We start from the raw sequence: 21,859 nt of genomic DNA, 5'->3' as shown, positions 1-21,859 counted from the left end.
TATCTCAAATAAGTATCTTCTGGTAACGTTAAGGACATTTTAAAGAGTAGTGATACTTTATCTGTTTTCTTGAAATATTAGCTCCATGTCATACTAAACAGAAAAACTTAAATTCAATATAAAATAAAACTATCAAAATATAGAAACTACATCCTTTTAGATAAATCTTTACAGCAGATATGGAAGCAAATAACAGTTACTTGAAATGTATTGGGGAGTGAAATTTAGATTTGATTCTTGACAAGACTTAATCGCACAATTTCTGATTATCTGTCATTCATCCTGGTAGTCAAGCACCAGTCTGAAGTTAAACGCACTCCTCTCTTTGTCAAGCCATGTTCATTCCCCAGACAAATTTCTCTTTACCTTCTTTTCACCCAGTAAAATTCCTGCTCCCCCAGCTGGACTTCCAAAGATTAAAGACAGACCTTCTCATCAGAATAGGGTCAGTCAAACATAAAATGCAATATAAATTATAGAGACCTGAGCATTTTCTTATATCCCTTTATCTTCATTATGATATTTGCATCATATTTTAGCAGGTGAGTCTAAATGTATATTTTCCATTTAGCAAAATGTTTAGTATTCTACAGAAAAAAAATAGATAAAATGCCCGAGGATAATCCTTAACATGTGTCAATTACCCTTGTACATTCATCATCTAATTTAACCTGACCAACAACCCTGAGAGACAGGTGCTGTTAGGAGGATGCCTACCCCATCCTCCAGGTGAGGATGGTTGCAGTATATAGTCAGACAGGAGAAGGAATTAACAGCAGTATGCAAGAAGCTGCTTGGGTGCACTGGACTGGGATGGGTAGATTCTAAACTTGAGCTCGGGTCTTTGAATTGAGATGCAAGATGGAACATTATGTCAGCCCATGAAGGGACCAGAGTTCCAAGTTCCAACCCCAAAGGTACTATATGCTGGATGAGAAACAAAGACAACTGAAAGGACACAGAACGCTAAACTAGGGGAAAGGTGGTCCTCTGGGAACTGTCCAAGTGTCCAAGCAAGAGGCAGTGGGTGGGGGAGGGAATACTGAGGGTCTGTCTTTCTGGTGGCCATTTCTATACCAAGGCAGAGAAATTAGAAAACAATGAATTGGCCTGTAATCCCAGCACTTTGGGAGGCCAAGGTGGGCGGATCATGAGGTCAGGAGATTGAGACCATCCTGGCCAACATGGTGAAACCCTGTCTCTACTAAAATACCAAAAAAAAAAAAAAAAAGAAGAAGAAATATTATGTTAGAATCCAGTTTTTATTCTAAAACCTTACCAAAGTGGAAGAAATAGCATTGATGGCTAGAATTCAGATTATCTGAGCAAAATTGCCTTCTTACTGTCTCAACACCAAACCAAGGTAGGGTTGAATCAGATGCAGTGTTGAGTAGATTTTGGTAACTCACCAATAAAGTGATTATTCCCCAAGGCGAGCATCTCCTCCAGGAGGACCAGTCCCCCTGAAGCCTGAAGGGGGGTCACACTTCGTCCATCTATGAGGGAGCACTGTTGGAATCCTGTGGCCGTGACCTTCCAGAGCAAAATCAGTGAGGCAGTGGCATCTTGCCGAATCCTGGAAATGGGAATGATGTAAACAGAAAGCTCCTTTCAGAAAAATTCATCTTAGAACCAGTCCTTCAAATTAAAAATGAATATAAAGATGGTATATGCATCTACCAAGGTACCAGGAAATCGATGGCATAAACAGATACGCAGGCGTCCAGTATAACCGTGCGCACTCCCACTTGTTCACAGTGTACCACAAAATGAGTCACTGGTAACTCACCTTTGAGTAACCACTTTGATGAACAGTGAAAGAGTACATTGGGTTCTCTTTCAGACAAATCCGTCCATAGCCACACAACATAAAGAGTTTTGCTTAAATTTGTCATAAATGTGGACTGCAACCCAATACAGCCACCTGAGTTATGCTGCCAAAATAAGCAAAAGTGTGTCACCCCTCCCCAACCCCCCCTCCCCCCACACACACACACATACACACACAATCACATACAATCCACCTCCCAATGCTTCAGGCCTCCCCTGGCTCATTTTTGGTTAAAAACAAAAAACAAAAAACAAAAAAACCCCACAGAGAATAGGATGTCATAGAAAGCCCATCAACCTCAACCTCAGCCCCAACCCCAACCCCAGCTGCCCTCCTGTGCCTTCCTCCCCACACCCCAGTACTTCAGCTACTAGGAGCTACCCCAACCCTGTTCTTTCTCAGCTCCCAAGCTTTGTCTCCTTCTCCACCTTGGAAATGTGTTCCCAGCCCACATATTACCTCTTCCCAGAGACCCCTGACCACTTGCCAACATCCCAACAGCTGCCCATTCTCCCCAGTGCTCCTGGAGAAGATCACAGTAGACTCTGCAGAGCCGCTCCCCAAGCACAGAGCTCCTGGCAGGCAGCAGGGGCTCAGTAAAGCTTTGATACGTGACTAAACTCATGAGGAAATGAAAGTGTAAGGAGCTAGTAACCCCCACAAGTGAATTCAGAGCCCACAGGTCACTCGGCACTCCCATCTCACTTGGTCTGAGTCAGACTCTGCTAATTCTGTCCCGTTCTGCAGCCTAAGGGAGTCTCAGAGAATGGCACGTTTGTCGAGAGGAAAAAAAAAAGCATTTAACGAGATAGAAGACCAGAAAATTCGGAAAGCTTTATTAAGGTAAGATAATATGATCTAGACAAGAAAAGGCTGAGAGATGTTTTCATAAGAGTAAAGGAAACTAGAGATCCTGCTCCTAAAACTAGACCAGGACCACCGGGATTTAAGCTGTCATTTGAGCAGTGAAAGAAACACTTAGGAGCGGGGTCCCCCTGCTGGTAGAGCTGGAAGCTGCCTCAGACTCCACCTCTCCCTCCTCTCCCGATGGGGGCGTTCCTCCTGAGCCCAAGGGGTTCCCAAGCAGCCCTTCCAGGCTCTTGCCTTGTCAGAGTGAGTTCAAGGCTGTGGAGAGCCAGGGTGCAAGAGCAATGTAACAAAGTCCCTCTTCCAAACATGTTCAGGGACTCCATTGTTTAGAAAGCCAGGTAGACAAAAATGGCCATGGATACGTGGAAGAGACCTATAGTGCCTACAGGTCCCTTAAAAGGGAGCCAATGCATCCATCTGGTTAACCAGGACATATTCCCAGTCTTCTAAAAATCCCCAAAGACTGGGCAGCAAATGCTCCTTAGGTTGCATGGAAAGTGTGGGAGGGCGGCAGTCAATGGCAACAGAGAAGGATGGGCAGTGCGGGGTTGTCAGCCGGCCTGGGGCACCCTAATACTGGCCCATATCCCACCCCCAGCTTTGTGCTCCTGGGCACCTGCTGACTTGAGCCTCACATAAAGCACCACACATACCAGGTCTCAGCCAGCACTGTTTCCCTATGCCTCTCCCTCTTCCCCACCGGTGACAGTGGACCCTGCCATTTGAAAGAGCTTGAATTTAAAACAAAACACTCTCTTTGTACGCTTGCTTTTAAAGAGAAAATTGTAAAAATAAATAAGTAAAAATAATAAAAAATAAAGAGAAAATTGTAATATGTAGATTTTTAATTTGGGGCAAATTATGCATCTTAATGTAACTGATCGTTCCTTAAAACCTTAAGAGGCCAATAATTTGGGAAGCAAAGCATTTAGAAGACAAGGAATCTGGCTGGGATCTTATCTAAGGCCTCACGGTTTGTCACCTCACACCAGACTCATCCAGTCCAATTTCTCAATTCCACGTCTCCAGCTTGACGACCCTCACTGTAATCTCTGAAATCGCTTCCTCTAGTTTTCAAATGGCAGGGGCCACACCTACCTGTGGAATCTGCTCATAATTCTCACTTGACTGGCCACTGACACACCAGGTCCATGGATGGACACAACCCCACATATAGGTCACAGCATCACTCTTAACAGTTTGTAACTCAGAATTATCTTACTTGACTGAGGTGTTCTGTGGCACTTCAAAGGTTACCAGGCGGCCACCCGCAGAGCTGTTAGAACTGGCATTCCCACAGGCAATATCTGGGATCACCTGGGAAGGAAAAAAAACTGACATGTGATTGGGGCTGTTTATAGTATAACACAATATGATAAAGCACAATTCCATGCTGAATTTCCTTCATCCCTTTTGATGATACGGGGGTAGGGCTAGAGAGGAGATGAAGAGATGAAGAAGTGAAGCCTTACAAACTCAAAAGAAAATGAAATCTCTGTCATTCGATGTTCTGAAATGCAACAGCTTCCCTGAGAGCAATCTACAAATTCCTAGGATTGTTAAAACTGATCAATAGGATATTGCAGGACGGGAAGCAGATGTCACTCCCTGCTCTTTTTCCATTCATTTAACAAGCAGTCATTGACCCTTGCACGATGCCTAACCTGATGGTAACCAGGAGGCCAACTTTAAGGACTAACTTACAAACAGCAGGTAAAAGCCTAATGAGTAGGCAAGTCAGCCTTCAACTTGCAAAGGGCACGTAGTATCAGGCCTCATGACTCTTCTCTGTGCTGGTGGGTCCAGGAGCACATGCTGAGGCTGGGGAGCTTGAACGCTGCCTTCCTTTTTCCTTGTAAGCTATACCTTCACTTTTAAATTATTTCCCAGAAGTATTACATGGATGTGTATTTTTTAAAAGAGAAGTTCAACTGGTGGGGGGAGGACTGTGCTCATCAAAAAGCATATTCCAAAACCTTGAGCTATGTCCAGTGAGATACTCCTGGCCAGTTTATGCACTTATTCCTCATGCCACAGTTACTGTCCTCCCCCGTGTCAATGAAAATGAAGCAATATTAAAAGTATTCATCATCACAGAATTAATTGAGAACAATGCAGAAATTCTCAGCGATTTCACTCCACAGCCCGCACTTAGATATTATTTTCCAGAATGCCCTACAGTGAAATTCTGTGGATAAAGCCCACCACTGATATTCAAAGATGTGAGTATAACTTGTTAAATTTGTATACCAGATGGCTGATACCCAAGCCTCTAAGGCTCCAAATAACTTTATGCTTTCAAAGCATCATTACTTCATGGAAAGGCGGTAATAATATGCCTCCTGGTTTCCATCAGGTTAGGCATACATATTAATATGTCTTCCTCTGGCACTTTAAACCTGCCTCATGAACAGCCTAAGAAATAACCCACAATATAGGAAGACGAGGCATTTTTCTTTTTTTTTTTTTTAATTGAGACGGAGTCTGGCTCTGTCACCCAAACTGGAGTGCAGTGGCGCAATCTCGGCTCACTGCAAGCTCCGCCTCCCGGGTTCACACCATTCTCCTGCCTCAGCCTCCCAAGGAGCTGGGACTACAGGCACCCACCACCACGCCCGGCTAATTTTTTGTATTTTTAGTAGAGACAGGGTGTCACCATGTTAGCCAGGATGGTCTCAATCTCCTGACCTCGTGATCTGCCCGCCTCAGCCTCCCAAAGTGCTGGGATTACAGGCGTAAGCCACCGCGCCCAGCAGGAAGATGAGGCATTTCTTTTTTACACTTACCAACTGTAAAATAACATGACTTTAAATAAATAGATTGAAATGGCTGGTTGGGGAAAAATTTTCTTTTAAAGAGCACTTCTTTGATAAACTTGAATCAAATCTAGTTCACATTTAAGAACTGAGTCAGCCAGCAAAGAAGCATTAACATCATAACTTCAAAGCATTTATTAAAAGTCTGAAATCAGAACAAGTTCACAGTTTTTTAGGTAAGCTAAAAACATTGCCCTGCAGTCTGAATGTGGCCTTCATAAGCTGTGCGGTAATGCCAAAAAAAAAAAAAAGTGGGCCAACTGGTAAGAATTACTCAAGAAAATAAAAGGAGAAATGCTACTATCTCTTTTAAAACAATAAAGGAAATTTCTAGACACATTCCTTGACTCTAATACATGCTATGCAAAAATCTATGTTTTTTTTTTTTTCATTTAAACTGTGAAACTTGTAATAATAATATACCGACACAGGTTTAATTGGATGTCATACATATAAAGGATAAGATACAGAATGGAATTACACACCCCAATGTCACTTCAAACTCATGGTTTGGATTTGTTCCCCAACTCTTCTAGCCAGCAAATTTATTTTATGTCAACTTCTAGGAGTCTACTGAAAAGACTTTTGAAGAGCTTGAAGATAAAACAGCCAAACTCAAGCTCAGATAGGAGAAGTTCCAACAAACAGACTTTGCTGTTGCCAAAATAAATAAAACTTGGAAGTTTCTTTGTCAAATTCATTCTAAAAATATGTCAAAATCATTGATAGCTTCTTTTTTCTAAACCCCATTGAAATACTTCAAAGTACAAAAAATAGAACCTAAATAACAACAGAAAGAAAAAATAGTTGAGCATTGTGGTCTGCCGTGGTCTGAATGTTTGCGCCCCTCTAAATTCATGAGTGAAATCCTAACCTCCATCATGATGGTATTAAGACGTGGGGCCTTTGAGAGGTGGTCAAGTTAGGAGGGCACAGGGCTGGCAAATGAGATTAGTGCCCTTGTAAAAGGCCTGAAAGAGCTCCAAAGCGCCTTCCACCATGTGAGATCACAGTGAGAAGATGTGGGCTGTGAAGAAGCAGGCCCTCAGCAGATTCTGAATCTGCCTTGATCGTGGACTTCCTGGTCTCCAAAGCTGTGAAAAATAAATGTCTGTGATATGGTTTGGATATGTGTCTTCAAATCTCATGTGGAAACGTGATCTCCAATGTGGGAGGTGGGGTCTGGTAGGAGATGTTTGGGCCATGGGGGCAGATTCCTCATGAAAGACAGCACCATCCCCTTGGTGATAAGTGAGTTCATGTGAGATTGGATTGCTTTCTGGGACATCTCCCTTCTCTCTCTTGCCCTCACTCTCACCACATGACACATTGGCTCCCCTTTGCCTTCCGCCATGATTGTAAGCTTCCAGAGGCTCACCAGAAGCAGATGCTAGTGCCATGCTTTATGTACAGCCTAAAGAACAATGAGCCAATAAATCCCTTTTCTCTATAAATTGTCCAGCCTCATGTATAGCCACACAAGAATGGACCAATACCGTGTGTTGGTTATAAGCAACCCAGTTTGTGGTGTTTTTGTGATAGCAGCCTTAACAGACGAAGACACACTCCCAGGAAGGAAAATAAGGTCAGCAATGGAGGATCCTATGACATGTTCCTTTACATGATGACACTGAGTTGTCTGCCCCAAAATCTAAGGTTATCACACAGAAATACATGTGGATACCATTCCAAAAAAAAAATTTTATTTTTTTTTTTTTTTTTTTTTTTTGAGACGGAGTCTCGCTCTGTCGCCCAGGCTGGAGTGCAGTGGCCGGATCTCAGCTCACTGCAAGCTCCGCCTCCCGGGTTTATGCATTTTTTTGTTTACTCTTTTTATACTTACAAAACCATCGTACACACAAACGCAGATAGGAATAAGTTTAGGGACATATTTTGCTCGTGATTTAACTTAAAATGTTTTCAATTTTCATTGCTGATACTAGAACCACTGGAATCACTTTAAGATTTCTGGTTTCTAACGTAAAAATGTACACGATATAACGTTCTCACCTCCACTTGATCCCATTTCATTTCTACAACTTTCTGCCCTGTTTTCGGCTGCCAGGTAGGCAATGTCACCGTTGCCTGAGAGTGCGGCAGGATTTTGTCAGGCTCCTGAGTAGGGGGGACAGGCTGAAGCTGTCTGGGTGCCATGGATTCGGTCCAGCCAGTGGCTGGGAGACTGGGAAGTGCCTGTTCACAGTTGGGACCTTCATAGCCTTCATTGCAAATGCAGAGGTAGCCATCGCTGCTGCTGCTGCTGCTGCTGCTACAGTTGCCATGGTGACAAGGGTTGCTGGCACAAGGATCTGCAACAAGCTGAAATGAGACCATAAATGGGTCAATTATTCCCTCATAAGAAAAGTGGTGCCATCGCTGGGAAATTAGCTCTGTGTCTCAGAGCGACTGCTTTAATGGAAACGCTGTTCCTGCGGAATATACGTCTTAACTACTTGTGCTGTTGCAGGGGGATGTTCACCAAGGTCATCCCAACATTAACTTTACCACAGATAAGAGGCACCCAGCAAGGAAACACAAAGCGGAGAGCAGCCTCCTCAAAACCCAGAACGCCCAATAATGTTGATTTTAGGAACCAATTACTTAGAGGAATTTTCTAGGGCAAAAATAGTTAAAACTCATTAGGAAGATACCAACTTTGACATTTTCAGCTGCGAAATGATATTAGGAATCTAAATTGGAATCTCCTTTTCCACATTCTGCGCCTTTGCAAGGTTTCCTCATGAGAAAAGACTGCCCAGTTTATCTGCCCTGCAGATGCGCTTACCTGTATCTCTCAGTTTCCTAACTGGTCAACAATACTTTTTAAGGTGATACTGTACTATTTAATTAAAGACTTCCAAAATGATCAGTTTGCATGACAGTTGCTAGCTAGAAGAGACTGTGGTGGGGACTTAAGCAGAATTTTATGAAATTTTTTATCTCATTATTTTGGAGGGTGATTACAGAGAAACGTGACCCCTTCCCTCGCCAGATATGGAAGATGAGAACTCAGTTATATGTGTTTAAATTATGTTCGAGGTCTGGGGAAGGTGTTTATCTGAGAGTCCTTCGCTGTTGACCTCTGAATGGCCATTTGTTGGTAGTCGGAGACACGCTACAAAACAATGTGAAGAAATCCCCGGCTCCTCTGGAGACAGCGCAAAGGTTCAGTCATGTTCTCAGCACCGATTCAATTACGATTTGTTTCTGTGATAAAGAGAAAATCAGATCTCTAGCTGATATACCCCTGGCTGCTCAGGGCTGACTGCAAAATAGAATTCCATACAGAATAAATGACAGAGAAATGGGACCCTCACTCTCTTGTTAAAATGAGTTCACACATTTAAACATACATGGAGAGAATTCTGCATGGCAAAACGGCTCCTCGTTCTGCTAATCATTCCCATCAAGCAACTTCCAACAGACTCCTTAAGGAATATTAAGGGATTTGGACTTGAATCAAATGAAGCTTTAAAAATACCACATTAATTCTATGCTATCACTTGGCAATTCCTTCACAGAAGCTCAGATCAGAGTCAATGGATTTGTGTCTGAAGAGAATATTTCAACTGTCAATAATTAATTTACAGTATTTACAATCTATCAACTCAAAGTAAAATCCAAACTCCTTCTTCGGCAGACAAAGCTCTTTTTGGTCAGGCCCCTTCCTCTCCTCCCACAAACCTTCCTCTTCCCTTGTAGCCTCCCCATCCTCACCTTGTCTCTCTCCCTGGACTATACCAAGTTGATTGCCACCTCAGGCCCTTTGCACCTGTTGGGCCCCCTGCCTGGAACACTTTTTCTCCAGACGTTGCATGGCTCTCTTCCTCATTTCATTCCATCCTCTACTCAAATGCTCCTTCTAGGAGAAGCCTTCCCTCACTGTGAAATCTAAAGTAATCTCTTCTTTACCCCTCTCCTACAAAAATGTGAGCTGCATGAATTCAGGGATTTTATCTACTGTGTTCACTGCTCTATTCCTAGCCTGTCCAGGAACATAGGCTGTATGATGGGACTTTTTAAAAAATTGTTGGAAAAAGTAGACACGATAGATTGATCAACATTTGGAAGGCAACACGTGAAAAGGGAGGGATGTGAACTTCTTGTTTAGTCACGATGTTGTTATCTTGTTTCTGATTTATTTTTAGGAAGGCCTTGTGGAATGGCTGTCACCTCAAGAATTATGCAACAAGAAGAATTTTATTCACTTGAACAAAGGAGACATTCAAAGTCATGTTTCTGAAATCAACTTTTAAAACATCTGAGGTTGATCTAGTCACAAATAAGAATTTCAATACATGCATTATAAAGGCAGAAATACATTTAAACCACAAGGGATCAATACAAAACTTAATTCTGAAAGTCCAAACCTCCATAGTGCAGCTTAGAGAATGACATTACTAAGGCAAGGACCACCTATCTGGTGGCCTGAGAGGCCTCACAGCTTCAGCTCCATTGCCACAGCCCACAGCTGACAACCACCAGTCCTCAGAGAGGCAGGGGCCTCCTCAAAAGGGGCGCCAAGCACAGCAGAAGTCCACATTCCTTCAGAGAAATCAGTTAAGCACATGTACACACCCTTCCCACGGTAACAGGCACGACACCTACCCTCCCCCAGAGAGACGTTTCGAGTTTTCAAAGAACATAGAGTAGCTTCTCTTCACACCAACACTGAAATGGAGAAGGATTTTCTGAACCCGTATCACTTTGAGAAAAAGAAGAGCAGAGGGCCGGGTGTGGTGGCTCGCGCCTGTAATCCCAGCACTTTCAGAGGCCAAGGCAAGCGGATCAAGAGGTAAGGAGTTCAAGACCAGCCCGGTCAACATGGCAAAGCCTCGTCTCTACTCAAAATACAAAATTTAGCTGGGCGTGGTGGTGGGCACCTATAATCCCAGCTACTAGAAAGGCTAAGGCGGGAGAATCACTTGAACCCAGGAAGCGGATGTTGCAGTAAGCCAAGATTGTGCCACTGTACTCCAGCCTGGGCAACAGAACAAGACTTCACCTCAAAAAAAAAAAAAAAAAAAAAAAAAAACAGGCAGAGGAGTTGAATGACCTCTCGCAGCTACCATACTAGCAGATCACGTCTTCTGATTTTCAGCCAAGAGTTCTTTCCATAACATAGCACCACAACTTTGATATCATCTTATTATCATGCCAAAAAAAAAAATTCCTGTAGAGAAGGTAAGGGTTATATTTTTGTAAGCAACAGAAAACAAGTAGGTATTAAATGTAGGCCAATTAAGACTGCCTGAATGCTTTTTTTAGAAAAATGTATGATAACGGTAACACTCAATGAACACTGATTGAGGACTTACTATGACAAGAACTGTACCAGGTCTGGGTATAAAATGCTGTTTAAAAAAATTTTTTAAAAAAAAAACCTAAATCTGTCCCTAGAGAGTTTACATCTAGTAACCTAGTACAAGCACTAAAAGTTTACAGCTAGTAACCTAGTACAAGCACTAAAAGTTTACAACTAGTAACCTAGTACAAGCACTAAAAGCACTGAGTCCTCCCAATACTTATGTGTGCGCCTGCCATTCTGTTGGGCATGTTACATTTCTTACTTTAGTTCATCCTTACTACAACTCTTTTGGTAAGTACATTTGTACATTTATTATTCTAATTTTACAGTTGAGGCTTAGCAATGTTACACAAATGACTTTTACCCAGAATAAAAGCCAAAGTATTCACTAATTTATTTATTTATTTATTTATTTTTTTTTTTTTTTGAGATGGAGTTTCACTCTTGTTGCCCAGGCTGAAGTGCAATAGTGCCATCTTGGCTCACTGCAACCTCTGCCTCCCAGGTTCAAGCGATTCTCCTGCCTCAGCCTCCCAAGTAACTGGGATTACAGGCACCCACCACCACACCCACCTAATTTTGTATTTTATTAGAGACGAGGTTTCACCATGTTGGCCAGGTTAGTCTCAAACTTCTGACCTCAGGTGATCCACCTGTCTCGGCCTCCCAAAGTGCTGGGATTACAGACATGAGCCACCGTGCCCAACCATATACTCTTTTTTTTTTAAAAAAAAATAAAATTTTGGATACATAGTAGATGTATATATTTACCAGGTACGTGAGATATTTTGATACAGGCATGCAATGCATAATAATCACATCAGGGTAAATGAGTGTCCANACCTCTGCCTCCCAGGTTCAAGCGATTCTCCTGCCTCAGCCTCCCAAGTAACTGGGATTACAGGCACCCACCACCACACCCACCTAATTTTGTATTTTATTAGAGACGAGGTTTCACCATGTTGGCCAGGTTAGTCTCAAACTTCTGACCTCAGGTGATCCACCTGTCTCGGCCTCCCAAAGTGCTGGGATTACAGACATGAGCCACCGTGCCCAGCCCGTATGCACCAAGTTTTACAAGCCCTCTGTGATGTGCCTGCCCCAGTCTCCCTGACCTCACCTCCTGCCCCTGACCTCCCTCACTGGCTCCACACACACTGGCTTGCTCACTGCTCCTCCTATGCTCCAGGCACTCTCCTGCCCCAGGGCCTTTGCACCGGTTGTTCCCTCTGCCTGGAATGCCCTGGCTTCTCAAGACTGCTCCTGAGCCACCTTTGAGTCTTTGCTCCAACGCCATCTTCTGATGAGGACCCTATTTAACAGAGCAAGGTCTCTACCCTCTGACAATGTCAACTCCTCTTTTTTTTTTTTTTTCAATTTTTATTTTAGATTCACTTGGGTACATGTGCTGGCTTCTTGCCTGGGTATATTGTATGATGCTGATGTTTGACTCCCTTCCTTGCTTTATTTTTTCTAAAATATCCATCATCTTCTCACATAAATTTTAAATTATTTAATACATTCATTTTTTTCTTCCCCCACTAGAATGTAGGCTTTTTGAGGTCCAATTTCTGTTTTCAGTTTAATTTAGTTGTGTATCCACAGCCCTAGAACAGTGCCCAGCACATGGGAGCTGCTGGATAAACATTTACTAAATGAATGAATGAGCGAGAGCATGAAAGTGAATGATGTTATACACCAGCAGCTGCCAGAGCCTGTGAAGTGTACTGCCTTGTTAAATGCGATCAGGATTCTCCAAGGCCCAGTCTCAGGTCTTGAGAACATAAGCCAAGTGGGAGGCTGAAATGTCCCACTGTGGTGTTTTAAAGTGATTAAATAACTTTAAGTCTTCTTTAAAAGGAGTAAAAGCTCTGTCGACCTGAGAGGTAAGACAGAACCAGCACAACCTGCAGCCGCGGCCTTGATGAGGGCAGGAAGAGTACAGACCCACTTCACAAGTGGCTTTCAACACAGTGAGCCAAGCCACCTTTCTCTGGTCCTCGGGGACCATCTCTATGAGCTACTTTGTGAAGCTGTTCACCCCACTGGGAAGTGTCAGAGGTGCTGGTTGATGGAGCTGGGTGGCAAAGGGCAGGTCCCATGGCAATGCTCAATTTGCCATCCAGGAGTCAGTCCCATCAGGTAAGGGGATAAAGAGTCAGAAAGAAAACATGATGAGAATCAATAATACCCTAAGCGCTGTTGTCTGAGCTTCATAGATGAGAGGAATGCACAAGTAGCATGTGGGGTGAAGAATGAATGACTGACACGGAAGGCCAGGAGAAACACTCTTAGTGAAGAAGAGACGACAAAAGCTAAAAATTAAACAGTCAGTAAAATAAATTTCTACAGGGATTCAAGGCAGTGGATAATGTGATGGAGTGTGCATGCACACACATGCACATGCACACATATACATGCACACACATGCACAAGCACACACACATGCACATGCACGCACACATGCACGTACACACACATGCACACACACAGGGTACAAGACAGAGAATTACATGCATTGCAGGGTCATTGGGCCCTTTTTAAAAATAATTTTATCCCAATGCTACTTTCTTGGCGTGCATATTAGTTGTTTCATTAACAATGGCAGCTTTCTGCCATTATTTTCTCTAATACATCAGACTAGTTTTATTTTTTGGGAAAGCTATCTGTTTCAACTCATAACAGCGTATATGAGATAAGGTGCAATCATTAACTTTTAAGCAAATCATAAATATTTATCATAAGTCCTATGCTTCTGTATACAGACAATATTATTTTAAGTTCATATTTGTATTTTATCTCATTAAGGAAAAGGTCCTGTTGCAGAGGTCGCTTCTGCTCTTGCATCCCATTAAATCTGAACTATAAGCAGGTAATAACCAAACTGCCAAAATGCATAACGAGGCAAAATATCAGAATTAATAGACCTAACTTTGGCAATGCATAAAATGTAATACATGATATTTTCCGAGCTATAATTTCTAGATTCTAATGATGGGGAAGAAATGATTAAGCCTTTGTAATACCAGCTATAATAAAGAGGAAAGAGAAAGCCCATTGGCTAATGGTATTCTGCTTACAGTGAACCAGCAGGCCCATTTATTAAACGCTGTATGCTTGCTGCATCAGATCAATTCATCTGCTTAAGCCATATTTTTTCACATCATAGAACTAACCTGAAACTATTTTCCACATTTTATTTTAGACTTTTCAGCCGTGTCAAATAATGTCTACTCGAACCAAGAGCAGCTCTGGGGGAATGGACTGAGTAAAATGGGAGGCCAGACCTGAGCAAGGGTACCAGCCTCTCCTGGGACTTGTGATTCAAAGGCAGTAGCAGTGTGACGCTTTAGCCATGGCCTGTTTTTCTTCCTTAAACTCTCTGCCACCCATGTCCCTGGCAATGCCCATGTCCTCTGCAGCATACAAACAGAAGGATGAAATGTCAACTTTAAAAGGCATGAAAGAGGCCCATTCATAGGGTCATTAGATATAGTAAGTCAAAGCTAATAGGGTTGCTTTGAAGTGTGGACACCTGCATCAGTATTACCTGGATGATGGTGGGGCCCAGGTAACTAACTTCCCTTCCATACTAGTTTAGAAAATGTATGGGCTTCAGCCCTGCCGCTTCTGTACTTTTACAGAAAACTCAATATGGCCAATCAGCAATTCATGCAACATTTATCAAGCACCTATGATGTGCCAGGCACGATGCCCATAAGAGGGGTCAGGAAGATGAATAAAGCCTTATCTGGCCCTTGAAAAGCTCACAGTCCAATCGAAGAGTCAGAGACGTTAACTTGGACTTGCCATGAGCAGTCAGCTCATCAATTACATGCCCTGCTGGTAGGCATGTCAGCTATTAGGATCCTTTGTTTGATTGAGGTTACCCACCCCAACACCTTTATATTAAACTCCCTTACATTTTTTAGTGCTGAGGGAGAGAATGGATTTGATCATGGAAAACAGGAAATGAGATTTTGAGCAGGTGTTGGGACCAGCCTCTTTTAGAATGATAGTGGCAGCTTTCGGCAAAACAAAGACAGCAATTCCGGATGTCTTCACCAGGAAGAGCTGGTCTGGGAGTTTTCCAATGGGAAACGGAGCCAGCTGAGCAAGCATCACCCTAGTGTTGGCCCTGTTCTTTGCAGGTGGGTGGGACAAGTTGCTCACCTGCTCTGGACACACACCCCTCATGCATTAAGGGAGGAGATGAGGTCGCATCTCGAAAGGCCTCCTCCAGGTTGAAGACTTAGGATTCTATTGACGGCCACTGAGCTTGCATTGGCAGTTTTCAGAAGGTCCAGGGAAGAACCGAGCCGACAAGAGGTCAGCCCCTCCCTCACTAATACCCATGCTAAGTGGGCAAAGGCATCCAGGGGGAATGGGAGGGTGCTTGAGGAACCCAAATGCGACAAAGCCCCAGAGGAGAACTTACAAATTCTGGGCAGTGGGTAGGGGACATTATATGACCTAGCACCATGCTGGCCACAGAGGGGACACAGGGGACTCGTGATACTTACAGAGGAGTGGAGAAGAAGACACAGGCAAGGAAGGGAAAGAAGGGGGGAATTCGTGTTTGGTGTTAAGAAGGAAGTAAAATTGACTATTATGTTAGTAATTTGTCTGAGTAGCAGTCAATTTAAAAAGTTTTAATACAGATTTTAACAGAGATATTAGTATTACAGGAAGAGGGAGTGTCTTATCAAACAAACAAAAAAAAAACAGGCTGGACACGGTGGCTCACGCCTGTAATCCCAGCACTTTGGGAGGCTGAGGCAGGCAGATCATGAGGTCAGGAGATCGAGACCATCCTGGCTAACATGGTGAAACTCTGTCTCTACTAAAAATACAAAACATTAGCCGGGAGTGTGGCGGGCGCCTGTAGTCCCAGCTACTCGGGAGGCTGAAGCAGGAAAATGGCATGAACCCAGGAGGCGGAGCTTGCAGTGAGCCGAGATCACACCACTGCACTCCAGCCTGGGCGACACAGTGAGACTCCGTCTCAAAAAAAATAAATAAATAAAAAATACAATAAGTAAAACAAAGAAATAGCCTTAAAGCAGGTTTTCTCAACTGTGGTGCTTTTGACACCTTGAACTGGATAATTTTTTGTCGTGGGGGGCTCCCCTGTATGTTGTAAGATGTTTAGCAGCATCCTGTATCCTTACTTACTAGATGCCAATAGAATCCCACCTTCCAAGTTATGCCAACCAAAACCATTGCTAACATCCCCTGGGGAAAGATCATCTCTGATTGAGACCACTGCCTTAGGGGAACAGTGCATTTCACACTATCAAAATTATTTTTAAACCATGCAACTCCATGAATAAATCTAAAAGGCAACACTATCATGAAGGAAGAAATGCACAACATACTATAAAGGACTAAATCCCTTATTATAGAAAGAATTTTTAGGATCAATACAAGATAAATGCCTCAATAAAAAGGGCGAAGAAATAAACAAGCAATCTACAAAATAAGCAATCTACAGAATCATGTCATTTTATATAATCTTAAACACAAATAAAATGTTATATATTTATTTGTATGTATATTTACTGGAGGATGGAAAGGAGGGAGTGAGGAAAATAGAAAAGGAAAGAATGAAGGAGGGAAGCAGATAACTAGAATGGGCCGTTGTTTTAGTGATTTATCTAAGCAGCAGAATCAATCAGGGAACTTTTAAAACACAGATTCCCCGGCTCCAGGCTGTTCATCAGAAACTCTAAAGGTGAAGCCTAGAAACCTGTATCTTTCAGCATTTCCCACATGATTCTGATGTACCTGGTCCCAAAACCAAAATTTAGAAATTGTAAATATAAACTAGAGGTTGGCAAATTACAACCACAGGTGAAATCCAGTTTGTTTTTGTAAATAAAGCTTTATTGGAATACAACCACGGAATACAACCACAGCCACCTGTTTGTGTGTTGACTGCTTTTGCAACACACCAGCAGTTGAGCAGTGACAACTGAGAGCACCTGCCCCACAAAGCCTGTAGGATATTTGTTATCTGTCCCTTTAGTTTGCCAATCCCTGATCTAGACAGTACAGACTTTGGGGTTCACAAAAGAAGGAAAACAGGTAGGTGGGGTCACCTGGAAAGACTTCAAAAAAGAAAACTATCTTGAACAGCGCCCTACAAGTTTGATAGCAATAAAATCTGTTTTCTCCCCCCATGCAACTCCCTAATTGGACTGGTGGGCACCAAGTGATTAAATAACAGAAGGACCTTTGGCAAAACAACGTAAAGGACCAGACATTCTTTTAGTCATAATTCTGTGCAGGAAGGTTGCAGAATAAATCTTGGTACTATGAAAAGAATGTTCATCTAGATAGTCCACCTTGAAGCAAGAACACAATGAAGGGTCATACCCCCACCTTTCCTTCACTAGAAGAAATATGGAAATTCTCCCTCAACCTTTCCATCCATCGGCTGAACTAAATGGAGATGAATGATGAGCAACCTATGCCAAGGCTAAATATAGAACGAGGTGGACCCATGGAAGACAGTGGGTGGGGAAAGGTCACACAGACTAAGGGGATACTGAAATAGCAGGAGAGTGTCCATGTCTGCCAATTGGAGAGACTAAAACAAAGATGACTCCAGAATTTAGAGCTTAGGGTTACTGGAGAAATGAGAATGAACAATTGCCACCCTGAGGTACCGTGATAGGGGAGAGAAAGACTGGGGTTCCAGTCTCATTTGCAGGTGATTTTGGACTAGGCAAGAAAGCTTCCTGGGGCTCAGCACCCTCAACTGTAAAAGGAAGGGATGGGACTAGAACGTTCTAAAGGCCTTTAAGTTCTTAATATTGTGTTTCTATGTCCGAAATAGGAATTGCACTGGTTGTAAATGTCATCTTCCTTCTGAAACGCAAATGAACAATGTTGGGGTCCAACTGTCACAGTATTTTTGTCTCAAAATGAAATTTTTCCCACCTTCTTTAATAAGGATTTCAACTATATTCCAACACCAACTGCTTACTCACTGGGAATAAAAATGTAAAAAAAAAATCACTATAATGCTTATGCCAGTGGTAGACTCAGCCAAGAAATGCATCCCAAGACTTTTTTTCCAAATCCAAATAATAAAACTGCTCATTCATTTTACTGAAACAAGAACTATATGTCTTAGTGAAATACACATTCCATGTTTTGATATGTCTTTACTCCTGTCTTAGAAACTCTACATCAATTCAAAAAAAATTCCAAGATTAATTTGGTCAGTCCATTATTCCCCTCAATTCTGAGTCAGCTTTCTTGAAACCAGCTTGTCCTGATTTTTGTATGTGAGTTGAGTCACATTTGTAAGTAGGCTAAAAGGAAATTATAAGCAGAATTGAAACATGTGGCTATAAAATGAATCCATTAAAAATAAATTCCTACTTATTGTTTCCCTACTTTTTCATGCTGCATTCATACTTTTTCATATTTCATTAAAACATACTGCATTTGGAAATTACCTTGAAATCTCAGTACTTTCGCTTTAGTCTAATCAACACATAGTGATAAGTCATAGTGATGAATCTCTAAGCTCTGCTCACCTACAGATATATCAACAATTAAATGAATTGTTCTTCAAAAACCTGATCTGCCCTTTGTCCCTTGGTTTCCATATTTAACTAAGTCCTAAGAGATAGCACTCAACTGCACTTACTGACATAGGCACACCAGCCTCAAATGAAATGCTATTTTTTTTTTTTTTTTTTTTTTTTACTTTTAGTCATTCAAAGACCAGTTTCTTGAATTAAAACTTGCAGAACAATTCCAGTGCATACATTTTGTTTCGCCTCTCATCAGAGACACTCATACATCCTATCAAACTCTTTTTTACAAAACAACAATTCCATCAATACAGGAAATATGTCGACTTCTGCCTCTTTTGTACGCAGGAAAAGAAGTCTGCAGGCAAACAGGGAATTAAACTTCCTGTGAAGATTGTATGATCATCTCCACCAATGCAGAAAAAACACTTATTGAATTTAACATCTAGGTAGAGTGCAGACTTTTAGCAAACTAGGAATAGAAGGAAACTTCTTTTATCCAATAAAGAGTGTCTACAAAAAACCTTGAGCAAATATAATAGTTATATTGGTGAAAGGGAGAACAGTTTCTCTCTGAAATTGAGAAGAAAGCAAGGATGTTTGCTAACACCACTTCCATTGAACACTGCACTAAATGTCCTACACAGTGCAATGAGGCAAAACTAAAAAGACAGTATAAGGATCCAATAAGAAAATAAGCTGTCAATTTACAGACTATATGATTATTTATGCAGATAAATTATTAAAATATGGAACTTCGGCAAGTTTGCTGCATGCAAGGTCAAAATTTACCAAAAAATAAAAATATTTTGCATCTCTATGTATCAGCAGCAAACTAAAGATAATTTTCTCAAAGGGGCTGTTTATAATAGATGAAAAAAATTAAATTCCTGGTAATAAATCAAATTTTAAAAGTGCATGATCTCAACAAAGAGAATTGTAAAAGGGGAATATTCTAGTTATGAATTAGAAAACTCAGTATTAGAAAGACTCAAATTTTTCTTAAAGTAAGCTACAAGATTCAATGCTGCTGCAACAGAAATCACAACAGTTGTGTGCTTCTGTAAAATGGCCCACGGTAGCACAGACACGCTTGAGTAAGAACAATGTGGGAGGGCTTGCTCTATTAGAAAGCAGGAATTTTAAAGCTATAGTAATTAGGATAGCATGATATTGGCAGAAAGATGAACAAATAGACCAATGGAACAGAGAGACAAGAAACAGAAAGGATCACGCAGGGACACTTGACTTCTAGAATAGAGTCTTTTCAATAAACTGATATCCAATGAGAAAAAACAAATGAAGATTTTCTCTCTCTCAAGCCATATACAAAAATAAACTCCAATTGGATTGTAGATTCAACTGAAAGGTAAAAAATTAAGCTTCAAAAAGATAATAGAAGAGAATATCTGTGTAACCTTATAGTAAACAAATATGTAATAAACAGAACACAAAGAGCACTAACTGTAAGAATATTAATGAGCTGGATGACAACAGTTACCTTATACTGATAAAATATATTACACAGCCATGAAAAAGAAAGAACTATAGCCTTATACAACAAGTAGAACAAATTCCCCCAAACACAGGGCTTTTTCCACTTGTGTAAAGATTGTAAACAGCAAAAGTGACCCATGCGAGAAGTCAGAAGAGTGATTAACTTTGGGGAGCTGGGAGAGGTGGAGATGAGGAAGCTGCTGGAGGGCAACATGGTCAACCTTGATCTGAGTGGTGGTTACACAGGTGTTCATTTTATGATAATACATTGAGCTGTACATATTTTGGGGGGCACTTTTCTGTATATATTTTGTGCTTTGCAATTTTTGAAAACTGTCTTTAAAACACCTACCATGTACACATATCTGACATACTGTCTGTTCCTTGATTGTCATATTTAACAAAGATGATGAAACTAATTTGCCTCTACCCAGAAGTAACCATAAGGTTCCTTCCTGACTTTCCTCCCAGGCAAGAATGGCACACAGATTCCAGAGCGACTCTCCCTCCAGCACAGTGACCACATGAAGCCACAGGGACCAGGAGAGCCAGCAGAAGCCAAAATCCAGCAGCTTCTGTGCCCCTCTAATGAGTTTGACCTTCCTCCTAGAAGACACAGAAAGCCAATGAAACATGCCAGCCAGGGGTGGAAACTCAAGTCGGAGTAGCACTTTGAAAAGAAATTTTCACTTTTGTTGGGGACCCCAAACATTTTAAATGTTCTCTTTTTTTTTTTAAATAGGACAAATGACATGCTCTTTATTTTTAAAGAATAAATAAAGAACAAATGACACCAACGTGGGGTAGCAGAAAGTTGGAAAACCAGGCACGTAGTAGGCTCTCAAAAAATATTTCTTGTCTGAAACAAAGAAGAGACCCCACTGCTTTCTAGATCATTCTTTATTCAGAACATTTCCTACCAGGAAGAGTGTTCTTCTGTATCTGCTAGGCTCGGTGGCCTGGGATCCTTAAGAGAAGTCGGACAGAGAAATCTATCAGTGTCTGTGAAACCAGGTGCAAGAGCAGAAAAATCAGGGTCACCTTGTTTAGTAAAAGTGGGGGGGAGGCTTTGGGTTGAGCCGTCAAGTGCCAAGTGTTCCTGTGTACCTGCCTGGCCTCTTGACTACTTTGATGTGTGTTTTTCTCTCTGCAGGCACACAAAATTCCCTCTGCTCTCTTTTCAGCTTTTCTAACCTTACTTGGAAACAGCTGCTCTAATTTTAATAGCCATCTGCTCCCGGGAATAGGACAAAAATCAGTGGCTCTGCAGATAAATCTAAAGTCTTCGGGTATCCAACCTCATTTATCTGGAGATAAGCCTTCTATATACAGCAGGCTTCGTATAGGCAGCTACACTAAGAAAACACTAAAAGGAAAATGAGTAAAACCTCAAGCCACCAACAGAGCAGGGGGCCCTAGATATCCAGCACCAATTGTTTTAAAATCGATAAGAGCCAAAGACCTCCAAATTGCACGTGTGTTCAGACTGTCTCATTGCAAGATTGAAAAGAGGATCTTTGGTTGTCTAGCAAATCTGCTCAAAGGCCAGGGTTGTTTTATTTTATTTTATTTTTTTCCATGAGGAAGCTGAGAGGACCTTTGTAGGTGTGAAAGACAAAATAAACAAAAGAAAAAAGTAATAACAGAACAAAAAACAGGGCTGAAAGTGGAAGAGGTCATCCGTAAAAGCCCTACCAACTAGAAACAGTCATGGATTGTGAAGCAGAGAAACAAGGATGGTCACAACAGAGACCCGAGTCTCTGCAGCCTAGGAGTTCAGACAGAAAGCAAAGGGATGAGGGCAGAAACCCACCACCACGTTAATTGTGCAGCTCTGTGGACACAGGACAGCTATACTGGGAAGCAGAAGAAACCTGTACAATTGTATCTAATGAGGTAGTATGGCAAAGGTACTGTAGCTTTGAAGACACTCTACAATACTGATCATTCCAATTATCTCTTTTAAATGCAAATATTTAGCATTTCC

The 21,859-nt window shown here is 41.8% G+C and overlaps 1 protein-coding gene across 1 annotated transcript in view; it reads right to left on the bottom strand.

Moving 5' to 3' along the window:
- DNER (delta/notch like EGF repeat containing) overlaps positions 1–21,859 on the bottom strand; it is a 326,985-nt gene that overhangs the window by 187,977 nt on the left and 117,149 nt on the right. Inside the window, exons 3-5 of the mRNA XM_017895295.1 lie at positions 7,528–7,836; positions 3,924–4,018; positions 1,410–1,576 (exon numbers count right to left, since the gene is read on the bottom strand). Coding sequence (XP_017750784.1) covers positions 1,410–1,576; positions 3,924–4,018; positions 7,528–7,836 — 571 coding nt within the window. The remainder of the gene's footprint in view (positions 1–1,409; positions 1,577–3,923; positions 4,019–7,527; positions 7,837–21,859) is intronic.

The sequence above is a fragment of the Rhinopithecus bieti genome, unplaced genomic scaffold (assembly GCF_001698545.2).
Source record: "Rhinopithecus bieti isolate Rb0 unplaced genomic scaffold, ASM169854v2 scaffold_24306, whole genome shotgun sequence".
In the NCBI taxonomy this organism is placed as follows: domain Eukaryota; kingdom Metazoa; phylum Chordata; class Mammalia; order Primates; family Cercopithecidae; genus Rhinopithecus; species Rhinopithecus bieti.
The sequence above is the reverse complement of the archived record's forward strand: the minus strand, read 5'-3'. Positions and strand labels throughout refer to the sequence as shown.